This window comes from Homarus americanus, unplaced genomic scaffold (genome assembly GCF_018991925.1).
Source record: "Homarus americanus isolate GMGI-L3 unplaced genomic scaffold, GMGI_Hamer_2.0 scaffold34360, whole genome shotgun sequence".
NCBI lineage: Eukaryota > Metazoa > Arthropoda > Malacostraca > Decapoda > Nephropidae > Homarus > Homarus americanus.
Genome location: NW_024739403.1, coordinates 10,889,090 through 10,902,540, shown reverse-complemented (window position 1 = coordinate 10,902,540; position 13,451 = coordinate 10,889,090). Strand labels below are relative to the sequence as shown.

At 41.1% G+C, this 13,451-nt stretch overlaps 1 protein-coding gene across 1 annotated transcript in view; it reads right to left on the bottom strand.

Moving 5' to 3' along the window:
• Positions 1 to 1,845: 1,845 nt before the first annotated feature.
• Positions 1,846 to 13,451, bottom strand: part of LOC121874640 (juvenile hormone esterase-like) — a 214,271-nt gene continuing 202,665 nt past the window's right edge. Inside the window, exon 12 of the mRNA XM_042378868.1 lies at positions 1,846 to 2,059. Coding sequence (XP_042234802.1) covers positions 1,976 to 2,059 — 84 coding nt within the window. The 3' untranslated portion in view covers positions 1,846 to 1,975. The remainder of the gene's footprint in view (positions 2,060 to 13,451) is intronic.

Here is a 13,451-nt window from a genome sequence, read left to right as displayed (position 1 = left end):
GGTTTATTAAAGATTATTAGATGGTAATGGCAGTGGAAGCGCCCCTTAGTGAGAAATCCCGAACCAGCACAAGAGCACTTAAATTTACTAACAAAATGACTTGTCCGTGACCCGTGGAAGGATAGCGTCTGTGACTGGGATGAATGAGACACACTGTAATATTTACACTTATATTCCCTCCAACACTACAAACACAATCAAATAATGGTACACCAATATGCCCATCTTAAAACACTACTCTGGGGAATAAAAGTTATACATGATATTGAAATTATTAGAAACTCAGGCAACAATAAATTTAAAGTATTAAGAAATGTCGCTTGCACACATGAAACAGGCCTTAAGGGTTTTCACAGAATAATATCCACCACTGCGGAAGTGGTATAAAAATAAGAAATTAATAATTCCACCATGAATAGGCCTAAAGGGCAATCAATATAATTATGTTACACCAACAGATGCAGACCTTAAGGGTTTTCAACAAAATAATATCAGTCACTGAGGAAATGGTATTAAAAAATAAGAAGATAAATACTCTACAATGAATAGGCCTTAAGGGCACTCAATATAATTATGTTACACCAACAGATGCACACCTCCTAAAAAAAACTTAAACACTACTCTGGGGAACAAAGGTTATATCAGAGATTGAAACTATAAAGAAATTTTAAATGCACACAGCATACATTAGTAACTGAAAAAATAGTATTAACTACACACAAAATTATTGTCACAATTATAAAGACGTTACTGAGTCCAATACCCGTGAACCATGCTCCCTAACTTAACACACACACAGATTACACCTGCACTCCGTAGTCGTTTAAGGCACAACCAACAGGCACCCGTAGTTGAAGGCCCAAATCAGCCTTTCTCCACCTTGGAAAGTGTACCTCTAACTCCACTGACTCTTGGCCCCAGTGTGCAGCCCTGTATCACTCAGCTGGCCTCACTTTACCCCCAGTACATCCATGAAACGGAAGGGTGTGAGCCAATCAGACCTTGTACAGTTGAGAGAAGCTTTAGCTTCCTGTTAGCAAGAGGGTTTCACTAAGCTGCTCGAGACATGTGGTGTTGTGAGCCGAGGTAGAGGAGAGCTGATGACCCCAACGATCGTCCCGTCGTCAGCTGGGCACCCAGACGGCTAGATTCCCTCAAGAGATCCTTTGATACCCCGCTAAACAGTGACAGGCCTACACTGATCGGTCCAATGGCGACAATCGCCACCCTCAATCATTAACGGCAATCTCTCGCAGTCAACTCCGGTCAACTCCGGTCAAGTGGGTTCTGACGGAAACCCTGAAATGAACTCACTGTTAGCTCTAGTTTACTTTACCACTGCCCTATCTAACCCTGTCTGAGATCGAATGAGACTTACTTGTTATACTGCAATAGCGCAGCACAGGTGACTAGGCCACGTGACTATTTCTGTGACGGACGCGCAGGGACGTCTTGTTTGTCTGAATGCTCCCCGTGACTGAGGACCAGCCAGCGTCGCGTCTCCTCTCAAGGCGTTAGCTTAGGCCTACGTGACATATTTTCCGCCTAACTAATAACTCCTTGGGACACCCGTAACATTATTCAGACTGATAAACGATCTATAATAATTTCAAATTCAATAATAGTCCCTTAACTTCATGAATCGCATCATTATTAATTCGGCAAATTACATTTAATATCACTTAGGCCTAGTTCCACAACCTCTCGCTATGTGCAGGGAGCGCTCTCTTCCCTCCGACGACCTTGAAAGCTCAGTATTGCCAATTGCGCGGTGTTTGAAATTACTCTGAAATTTCTGAATATTACAATCGACCCCCCCTAAAAAAAGACAGCACTGTCCTCATGTGCTGAGAAAAACATGCATACGACCCCCCTAAAAAATTGTTCTAAGAAACTGCATCTCACCCCTTTAACATGCTAAACTCAGCATTCCCGTCTTCTCCACTTCTCTCTCCCGCTAACATATATATGAAGATTACAAATCACTTCGAGCAGTAGTTGTTTCTGGGTGAAGGAGCAAGTTCTGCTTTGTTGGCAGCGACTCCCAAAAAGCACGCACCTGTTAAAGAGAAACACTGTAATAAGTCTGTCTGCCAAAAAATATAAATAAATAAATAAATAAATAAATAAAGCGTACTATTAATCTTGAACAATGTGGTAATAGTGAGTCTTAGCTCAGATCTCAGCCAGGTGACATAGACAATTTATGTACAGTATATATATATAATATATATATATATATATATATATATATATATATATATATATATATATATATATATATATATATATATATATATATATATATATATATATATATATATATATATATATATATATACACGCAGACTCTACATACAAACAACACTCACTAACAGATCAGAATCCTGGTAGGGATGCTCTAACGTCTGACCTAAGTCTGCTGCGATAGCTCACTAACTCCAAATCTTAAGCAAGGCAAAGTGGTAAATTTGTTCGGTGATGATGAAAAAACAAACTTACGTTTGTCTTAGCTTAGGGATCACGTGCCTAAGACTAATTTGCTCAGTCAGCTGATATCCGTCAACCAATCAGAGTGAACTTTACAAATATTTCAGCCAATCGCAGGACGGATACTGATGTAAACACCAAACGCAAATGGAAGACGAAAGCATCATGCGACATTCAACACTACAGCCGCACATTAGCAACATTGAAGTCACAAAATAGGAAACCAAGGCTCCCGATTTCAACACCAGTGAGCTTTATTCGCTGGCAACTGAAGCATGCAAAAGGAAACACATGATACATGGAATGTTGACAAAATCAACACGAAAAAATGCATAAAATGCGTGAGATATGATTACCACCACTGTCACCAATGTGGTCGGGATCTTAGGTCAACAATCACACAGAAGGAAGCAAGGAGGAGACAAGTAATGAAACAAACAGGTAAGATTACTGTGTTTCATATATTTTGGTTGTTTATCTAATACATTTCATGTAATAGTGGCTGCTAGGGTTAATATTCGTTTTAATCCCAATAGGTATTTCGGATCTTTTGCCATTATCGCTAGGATTCTTTTGTGGGTTAGGTTAGGTTAATTAAAAATCACAGAAATACACTAGAAATATGTTATCTCATACCATTTGAGGATATTGGGATAAAATCGAATTTTTACTGACAATGTGATGTAGTCGCGGCCAGAATTAGGCTAGGATACAGACACATCTGGCAAGTTAGTAACGCTGTACCCATACCGGAACACTCAGCATGTAAACTTTGTGATAAACCTTTAAAGCATACATTTGAACACTATATTATTGAATGTGACACTGTCAAAGACTTCAGGCCACCTGGCTTATTGTATCATGAACTTTGTAATTACTATATTGAATCGTGGGTGCTTGGGGACATTCTTGCTGTTTATCCCATATTTGCTAGCCCACACTGATAAGTCTTCAATTAGAATATGACGTCCAATGTATATGAACCACCGTCTTGCATGGCAGCGAACAGTGACATCACCCACATGACTCTGACTTATATATACTGCTAATGAATATGGTGCATTTCTTTGTGTACGAACCTCTGTCCTGCATGGCAGTGAACAGTGACATTACCCACATGACTCTGGCCTATATAAACTGTCAATGAATATGATGTATTTTTTTGTGTACGAACCTGTCCAGCATGACAGTGAACAGTGACATCACCCACATGAATTTGATCTATGTATATATGTGTAGGTATGTGTATGTGTATATGTATGCATATATATATATATATATATATATATATATATATATATATATATATATATATATATATATATATATATATATATATATATATATATATATATATATATATATATACTGTTAATGAATATGATGTATTTTTGTGTATGAACCTCTGTCCTGCGTGGCAGTGAGAAGTGATACCACCCTCAGTGTCAAAACCTGACTAAATTACTCAGAATAGGTAAACTGTACTCCGAGCTTTGTCAATAAATTTGTTGTCATAAGACGAATAATGGTAAATAGTAAGACGTTGCCAGCACCTACTTATATATTGAGTCTTACATAGGGAAAAGATAAACCTTTAGATATGAAAATTCCAGTTCAGAATAGGTTAGGATTAGGTTAGGTTAGGTTAGGTTACTTTAGGTTAGGTTAACATTTCGAGGTAGAACATTAAAATTTAGAAGTTGTATTTTTTTTCTATTCATTTCTCAAAAAAACAAAATATTAAATAAAATTTGTTGAATCAACATAAAAGTCTACATTAAAAAATTATATTTCAATTTTTGAGTGCTGCACATGAAACTAAAAAGATCCGAGTTTCCATCGGAAATATAAAATTTTCGAATATTTTAACTGATAAAATTACACACAGTACTAGCCCTTTAAACTTTTCATATTCTACGTCGAAATGTTACCTAGCTTAACCTAATCTAACTCATTTAATTCAGCTGGAACAGTTGAGGAGAGAGATAGACGTTTTAAAGGGGGAGAACGCAGCCTTAAGGACTTAACTCCTTCAAGTAGGTGTCCTGCCTAGCAGGACCCCTGCGAAGGAGGGTCGGGAGGAGAAGGGGTGGAGAGTGGTTGTCTCCAAGGGGACTAGGGTCAGACTCAGGAAAGCTGACCAGGGTGTGGAGTGCAGTAACCCCTACCAAGTGTTGGAGGAAGCTGGCGAGGAAGAGAAGAGGCAGGACGGTGTGGTGCCAGGAGAGAAAAGGGCAATTGTTCAAACCCTGCCCAGTGGTAAGGTCGTGGGAGTTGGGGACAGCCAAGTGAGGTTCTTAGATACAACTTTTTGTGCAAGAGATAGGAAACGTAGGACTAGGGTGTGTTTTCCTGGGGCTGGAATAGGGTATGTAGCTGAGTGGATAGATAGGGTTTTGTCAGGGGAGGGTACCAAGCCAGTAGTGTGTCTTAGTGTGGGAGGAAACGACATGGGAAAGGTTAGGAGTGAGGAACTTTTCAAGAGGTATAGGTAGGCGCTAGGGAAGGTTAGAGAAAGGGGAGGGATCCCAATAGTATGTGGTGTCTTGCCTAAAAGAGGAGTTGGCGGTGAATGGCTGTTCAGGGCTATTGCTATAAATTGCCGACTGGAAAAACATTGTGCAAGCAATGGTTGGGCGTTCATTGATAACTGGCAACTATTCTATGGCAACGACTACTTGTACAGTCGTGACGGAGTACACTAGTCTTGCGAGGGGGTAAAGATATTGTCTGTATCCCTGGAGCATGAAATTGTCACTCCAAAGGGGGGTTTCGCCAGAGGAGAGAGGTGAGGGTAAGTGGGAGTAGAAAAACAAGCAGGTCCTGGGGAGTAAAATTGATTACTCAGGACAAGGGGTAAAACAGGAGCAGGGAAGGGTAGGTTTAAATGTATACTATACAAACAGTAGGAGCGTTAGAAATAAAATAGACTTGCTGAGAGAGGTTGTATGTACCGAGAATGTAGACGTCATAGCAATCACCGAAACTTGGATGAATCTGGCGAGCAAGAACTTTTTAGCAGAGTACCACATAGAAGGGTACAACCTTTTTCACAAGGACAGGGAAGGTAGGAAGGGGGGGGGGTCGCACTCTTCGTCAGGGATACATTAAAATGTATTAATAATTCAATAAAGGGTGAAATAGGAACCGAGTTTGTATGGGTAGAAATTGCGGAAGGAAGAGAAAAACTAATTATGAGAGTGATTTACAGGCCCCCCCAAGTCTTGGGAAAGAAGCAGCTCAGCCCATATGGCAGGAAATGAGTAGGGCTGCAAAATACAACAACCTGTGCATTATGGGAGATTTCAACTTCAGAAATATTGACTGGGACAACATTATAGGTGACTATGAATCTGAAGACTTCCTACATGCAGTACAGGACAATTTTTAAAAAAACTAATTACAGAACCTACTAGAGGTGACAATATATTATATAACCTTTGGGTAGAGTTTCCTTAACTCTGCTTATATATAAATAAGTTGAGGGGTTAAGTTACAAACCCAAAATGGTGTTTTCTCCATTTATTGGTAAAACTATATTGGTCACAGTCTATTAGTAGATGAGCCGTAATTAACACTGTAAGCTGTGAATGTTAATTAAGGACGGGGCTCAGCTTGACTGAGTTAGGTCACCCGACCGATTCTCGTGAGACTCAAATCAAGACTGGTGCCTGTGAGGGTTGGCTCTGAAGGAGAGGCTGCGCTAACTCTACATTCTCAAGGTCGGCTTGCTGATAGAGGAATCTCCCCTCATATGAACAGCACATGGCACCACACAGCTTATGGAAAACTACAGTAGAGTGATTGGATTATATGAACTAAATGTATTAACCCAAATTTATATAATTGTTATTACCATGAGACAGAGGCTAATACATCGCTCGGTCACTACCTTCCAGGCTTCTACGAGGAATTAGCTTCTCGCAGAGAAAAAATATATACATAAACCTATTGAAGTTACATACATATGTGTGAAAACATTAAACTGAAGCAACTGCAACCTGGGGTTCAGCAGTTACGAGGGTCCTACTCTTAAGTGCCTTACAGAAGAGTATATTATGTACAATGGTAAATTAAAATGATAGTGTTCTCTAGGAGCAAAACAAAAATATTACTGGAGAGTATTATTGTGTACAATAGTAAATTTAAATGATATTGATCTCTAGGAGCAAAACAAAATATTACTGCCAATATTACACAATAGAAGGAATAGTTAAACTGGGTTTAACAAATCCTGTGAAAAATAAAATAAAATAGCAGTTTATCTTCTATATTAGTAAAATGTGACTCTTTCAGATAAGAAATAAATTTTAAGTTATCTAACATAAGATTGAGTTCACTAAGAGTCAAAATAGAAACTTGGTACAATGGAATCAAATCCAAAGTGAGATTTAAATTCAATGCAAAATGATGATGAGAAGGCAAGGTTTTGAACGAACCACAGGTTATCGCACAGTAATCCGGAGCCTTACAATAACCTTTCACAGCTAACCGGTTTCCACTATCTTGGCATTGTAAAGTGACATTGGTTTCTTCAAGGAAGAGAGAGAGAGAGAAAAAAAGTATACTGTATATATATATATATATATATATATATATATATATATATATATATATATATATATATATATATATATATATATATATATATATATATACAGTGGGGTATGCTATAACGAATCTAATTGGTTCTAGAACCTTGTTCGTTATAGCATTCGTTCGTTATAGGATTAATCCGTTCCAGGCCCCCAAATACAACCACTTAACACTGAAAAATATAATATAAAATTGTAAAAATTGTAAAAAAGTGCATAAATATGCATCTAAACCCCTGAAATAAAGAATATCATTAATATTTGTAATAAAAAAACAATAAATTAGAAAAAAAAAATTTAAATAATGTTCGTTGTAGGAGTTTCGTTCGTTATAGCATTCTCAATTTTATAGGTAAAACCGTTCGTTATAGGATCCGTTCGTTATAGCATACCCCACTATATACAGTAGGCTCTCGCCAATAACGTTTAATAGGTGCCTGAAAAACGCTGTTATTAGCGAAAACGTTATTTGTGTGACATCAAAATACATGTAAAAAGGGTTTATTGGTGCCGCCGCCCCAAGAATTTCACCCAATTTTTTCCCCCTTAGAAGCCCTCCTAACACTTTTTGTTTGCTGAAATAAAAAGAATTGGTATTCAATCATCAGAATAAAGAGCTTGAGTAATATAACACTTAGCTTGGGGGAGTTTTTGAGGTGCTTGGTGTGATGATTGTTCCGTATCTGAGGGCCGCTAACACTTGCACTGTCTTTCATTCTACAAGCTAACCATTTCAAAAGAAAATGCTCTGTTATCACTGACAACCTGTTTCAATCACTTTTATCATTCATAGCTCGCCTCGCATTTCCATCACTACCTTAATATTTCACACTGTAGACTCAGGACAGTTCAATTTCCTCACAATATCAATGTTACGTGCACCACTTTCAATGAGCTCAACAATCTGTTCTTTATCCTTGACCGAGTAAGCACGCTTCTTGTGGCTTTGATTCTTAGCTTTGGGATCTTTTTTTTCTCATTCACTTTAAAAGTTCCCGGGCATTCAGGCTGCAAATCACTCCCTCCACCACCTCCCCTAACCCTCACAGGCAAAAATGCGGAAGCCATTATTGATCACCGACCCTAGCAAATCACTGGTTATAGAGGCGAAAATCTCACACGTGGGCGCAGCGCTGTATTCCACAGAGCGTGTGTGAGAGTGAGGCAGAGCGGACAACTACGTCATCAACATGGCGGCAAACAAACGCTATCATTGATGAGCACGGACGCTTCCCACAAAATCTTTGTTATTCACGAGAATCCAGACGTTATTATTGAAAATGGGTATCTATTGTAACTTACCGTTATTGTCGAGAGCCTACTGTACAGTATATATATATATATATATATATATATATATATATATATATATATATATATATATATATATATATATATATATATATATATATATATATATATATATATATATATATATATATATATATATATATATATATATATATATATATATAAATATATATATATATATATAATCAACGACCTCACCAGCCAGGACTCCTAACCCTCGAATCACTGTGGGACCAGGGAACGCTACCGACCATGCTACAAAGACACTAAAAGCTGTTCTAGACTATGTTATATTTCACACAAAGCCTGTTCATCGAGCTGATGGCGCCGTGAACCTCCCATTTGGAACTGCCCGTGCCATTTATGTGGATGTCAGTAGCATTTTACCCAATCCAGCTGGTATGAAACACGAGGTACCATATATATACTTCATTTTTAGTCCATATAACACGTGGACTTTAAACATATAATCAACGACCTCACCAGCCAGGACTCGAACGCTCGACCTACTGTGTGGGACCAGGGAACGCTACCGACCATGCCACAAAGACAGCATAAGGGTACTACTTTACCACCGGCTCCAATTCTCCAATATCCTACACCAGAACGTCCGTTTGACACAGTTGCCATTGACTTGTTACAACTTCCGAGGAATCATCAAGGATCCTCTTAAATACTAGCTTGTGTGGATTATTTCTCTAGATTTGTGATTTTAATCCCACTGAAGGATAAATCAGCCGAATCTGTGGCCCATGCCCTAGTGATGCACCTCATATGTCCTTTTTACTACTCCCAAGGTTCTTCTCTCCGACAATGGACTAGAGTTCAAGAATCAACTTTAGCACAAATATGTCGACAATGCGGCAGCCAACAAAGCTTCATAACAGCTTATCATCCATAGGCAAATGGCCTTGTTGAAAGAACCAATCGTAAAATCTTAAGAGATTCTTCGTCCAGTAGTGAGTCAAATGCACAATGCATGGGAGGATTGGTTACCTCAAATCGCAGCTCCAAGGGCAAATCACTCGACTATATTGTTTATGGCATAAACAAACGTCTGCCTTATGACGTATTTACAGACAAACCTTCCCCTGTCTACAAGGTGGACGATTTCGCTACCAGGCAAATCAGAGTCTTTACAGATATTCATGGCCAAGTATGGAAACATTTAGCGGCGTCACGCTCTGAAATGATTTATAAGCAACATAAACAAGCTAAGCTTATAACATTAGAAATAGGCGATGCTGTTATGGTGAGAGAACCTGAATGTAACTACAAACTTTTGCCCAAATTTGCCGGACCATTCCGCATTATCGCCAAAGAAGTAGGCAACAAATTAAAATTTTTGAAACCAAATTCACAAACCTCAGACGTAGTACATGTGAACAGACTTAGAAAGGGCCACCCAGATTTACTCCCCAGGAATGTTAACGATGTTCCAGACACATCTGTTCGAACCGCAAACACATCAAATACTGTACACCAAGTGTATCTAATACTTATTGTTTAAAACTACGTTCTGCAAAACAATATTGTGACGAATCCACCTTTTCCAGACTGGCTTGGATCATAGTATTACTCCTTCTACTTCTTTGTGGCACCACCGTGTCGACGGACGCGTCCACGAAAGTCCTGAAACCAGGTGCCTTAGCCGCACCTTTAGTACAAGTCCTCATCATTGAAGACGTCATGACCATAAAGTATGAGTCGCACGGTTTATTAAGTATTCCGCGCCAGATGAAGTCTGTTGATGTTCAGCTCCAGACAGCGATGGGCACCCTCGAAACTTTTCGTCAACGATCTAACATTTCTACTATGGTTTCACAAACTATAAATATTCAGCTACTTCGTCTCAAGACCCTTCATAAGAATATCGTCGCAGCTGGACGCTCTATTCCATCATCTCAAGATGACTTGCTAAGAAGGAGCGTTCTGAAATACGACGAAAGTGGGGATTATTTAATTCCGTTGGTCTCATTCAAGGCACTCTCTTAGGCAAGGCAACTGCAGAAGATGTAGCCAAATTCGGAGACCGTTTGAATATTGTTACTCAAGCAGTACATACACAAAATCACGCTATAACTCAGACTGTTCATGTAATCTATTCTTTGGAAACAAAGGTTAACGTTATTATTTCTGAATCAAACCATTTATATCAAATTGTTTATAATTTGATGAATTCAGTGCCTACACTGGAATGGCTAATTTATTTTTCTGAGTATTTGCATGCAGAGGAAACTTCTGCTCAAGCTTTATCTACTAACAGAGACAATCTAATTGCAAGTGTAGTTGATGCAGGGTTGGGACGCGTGGATGCAAAGCTTGCGCTTATATATATGCTCTTCTTGAAGTCTTACAAATAGCCAAGATGAGTTGCCACTTAACTCCTATTTTTACTGTTCAGGAGGTGAAATATTATCATCATTTGTTAGAGTCAACTCTCACGCACAATGCTATACTTATCCACATACCCATGATCTCTCAACGTAAATTTAATGCATGGCATTTAGAACCTTTCCTATTGTATTCTAATGGCACACAGTTAACTTTGGATAAACCAACTGAAATTTTACTATTAGATGATGACTACACATTAGTAGCAGTGGATGATCATTAAGGTTAATGATGGTGTAAATCGTCATACCTACGCTTACACGTATGTCCAGCCTATGCACTCACATTTATTCATGCTGCAGAAGGAATATGTGAACTGGTGGTTATACAGACTAACGTTCGCAAAGCGCTCAAGCAATGTAACTATAAACCAATTTTTAAGAAAATTGTGTTTCATGTTCAGTACATCATACATGTTCTGGGTAATAAGTTCTATATATACAGGAGAGAACACAAACACCTGTATAGTTTTGTAGGTCTGGCTTACTGACAAGAGTATGTACACAGAGGTGGATAGCACTGCTCCCCAGCTAAGGTCCTGGTCAACTACCATAGACGACGTATGGCAGATACATTAGCAGCCCATACGCCAGCACATTACTCATGTGGGATATGGTAATAACATTGCTCACACGCTGCTAGCTAGGCTGAATAAATATAAATGGAGCACATACATAATATACATAATATACGAGTAATCCAGCATACATAATATACATACACTCTATACGTACCATAGCAAAGTCTTGAGCGGACCTTTTTCTGGATCCGTTCTGAGCGTCGAGGGACTTCATCACTGGGAAGGGTATGGGACTCAACACTGGTGGCAGGGCCAGAAGGCAGTGCTACGGGCGGAGAAAACGGCGGTTCTCCACCACACCACTGGGTAACCGCACCTGTAGTCCTGTGACCTGCCGAGACCCTGATGACTACGCCTACTTTGTCCCAACGTAGGGAGGTCGGGTCCTGAACACGGTGCCGACACTAACCTGGGGAGGGAAATCTGTCGTTGTAGCGGGCGACGACGTCCTGAACACGTTCGGCTGCGTTCGGCGATCACAATTGTCTTGGCCTGTCATCTTGGAGAAGGATTGAGGGTGAGCAGGGACAAGAAATCCAGGCAGCGTCCGCAAGGTGTGTTGCGGAGTTCAAGAAGACCCCGGTCGAAGGCCTCAAGAGTCAATAATTTCAGCCACCTTAAGGATGAGGTAGCCAAAGATTTGGACAGCAGCTCAGCGTGGCCGTTGACTGCGGGTAATGGGCGATGGACAACACATGCCGACTTCATCGGTGCCGAGGAACACAGCAAAGTCCTCGCTTAGAACTGAGGCTCCGTCGGCAGGCTTATTAGAACGCCCAATGCCACGGAAGTGCGGCGGAACTTGCTGATGGTGGCGGCAGACGTCGTGTCATTACTACCGCCTTGATGCAACCGCCAACCAGAGAGACGGTCGACGATAACCAGGAAGGACTTTCCTGACACAGAAAAGTCGGGTTTACTAATAGACTCAAGGGGCGGCGGGGTTGTCGTCACTCATGAAGGGTACCTGCTGCTGCTGGGTTGTAATACGCAAGTAGCTTGCCACCACCTGAACAACATTGGAGATGTCGGGAAGAGATGCCAGGCCGGAACACAGTCTGTCGTGCACGTCGTTTGGTGGCCTCAGCCCACGGTGACTGTCGTGAAGGCGAGCCAGGCGTGGGGATCGTGATGCCAGGATAACCAATCGAAGGAGAGGTGTCACTGGCCAGGTAGGCGGCAGCAGGGCAGTTGCTGCCCCTTCATGCAACTCTGTTGGCGTAATTTCACCCGAACGTGTTGGGAAGTCCTGAGATATATCAATCCCCTGACAATCTGTAGAGCGTCGGGACACCATTATGCACGCTCAATCCAGGCCTGACACGACCTGCCGCTAAAGCGATGCATAGAGTGAACCCAGGGCTGGGGCCATTCAGAACCATCTGCCATGATGCAGAGGTCCTCGGAGGTCCGTAGATCGCTTTGGGAGAGAGCCCCCGCGTCGCGAAATGTTAACATCCATTGATCGGGCGTCATGCCGGTACGGGCAACATCTGAAGACGGATGACACACCGCTGTAGGTCACGATGACGCTGATGTACTGGGGGACTTTGGTCCTGATGTGATGCCCCAAAAATGGGTCGGGTTTTTGTCCAGGTCGTCGTGCTCTGACTGTGGCGGCCCTCACTGGCAGAAGCGGGCGCCGAAGCTTCCATTTATCTGTCCCTTGGGTTCGTGGGTAGCAACACTTGTCATGCGGCCCAGAGACGACCCGCACACATGCCAGACCGCTGTACGTACGGCCTGCTGGGCACGACTAGAGCGACCAGTGGCTCATACGTCACAACTGTTGCAGGTAGATCGAGCAGCTGGACACCTGTGTTCGCGTTGCTTACCACAGTGCTGTTACAAAATGAACCGGCGTGGACGTAGGGCGAAGGCTATGGGAGCAGACTTCTTGTCCTTCTTGTACCGCATCAATAGCCGCACAGCTGGGGGATTGATGGCAGAGGTGGCACACCTGGCAGCCCATAGAGCGACATATCGTCAACACATCCTGAAGAGAAGAGGAAGAGTCGAGGGAGGAGGCGCTGATCAGTTCGCCCAACAATCTGATCAGATCACCTGCTTCAACTGGGTCT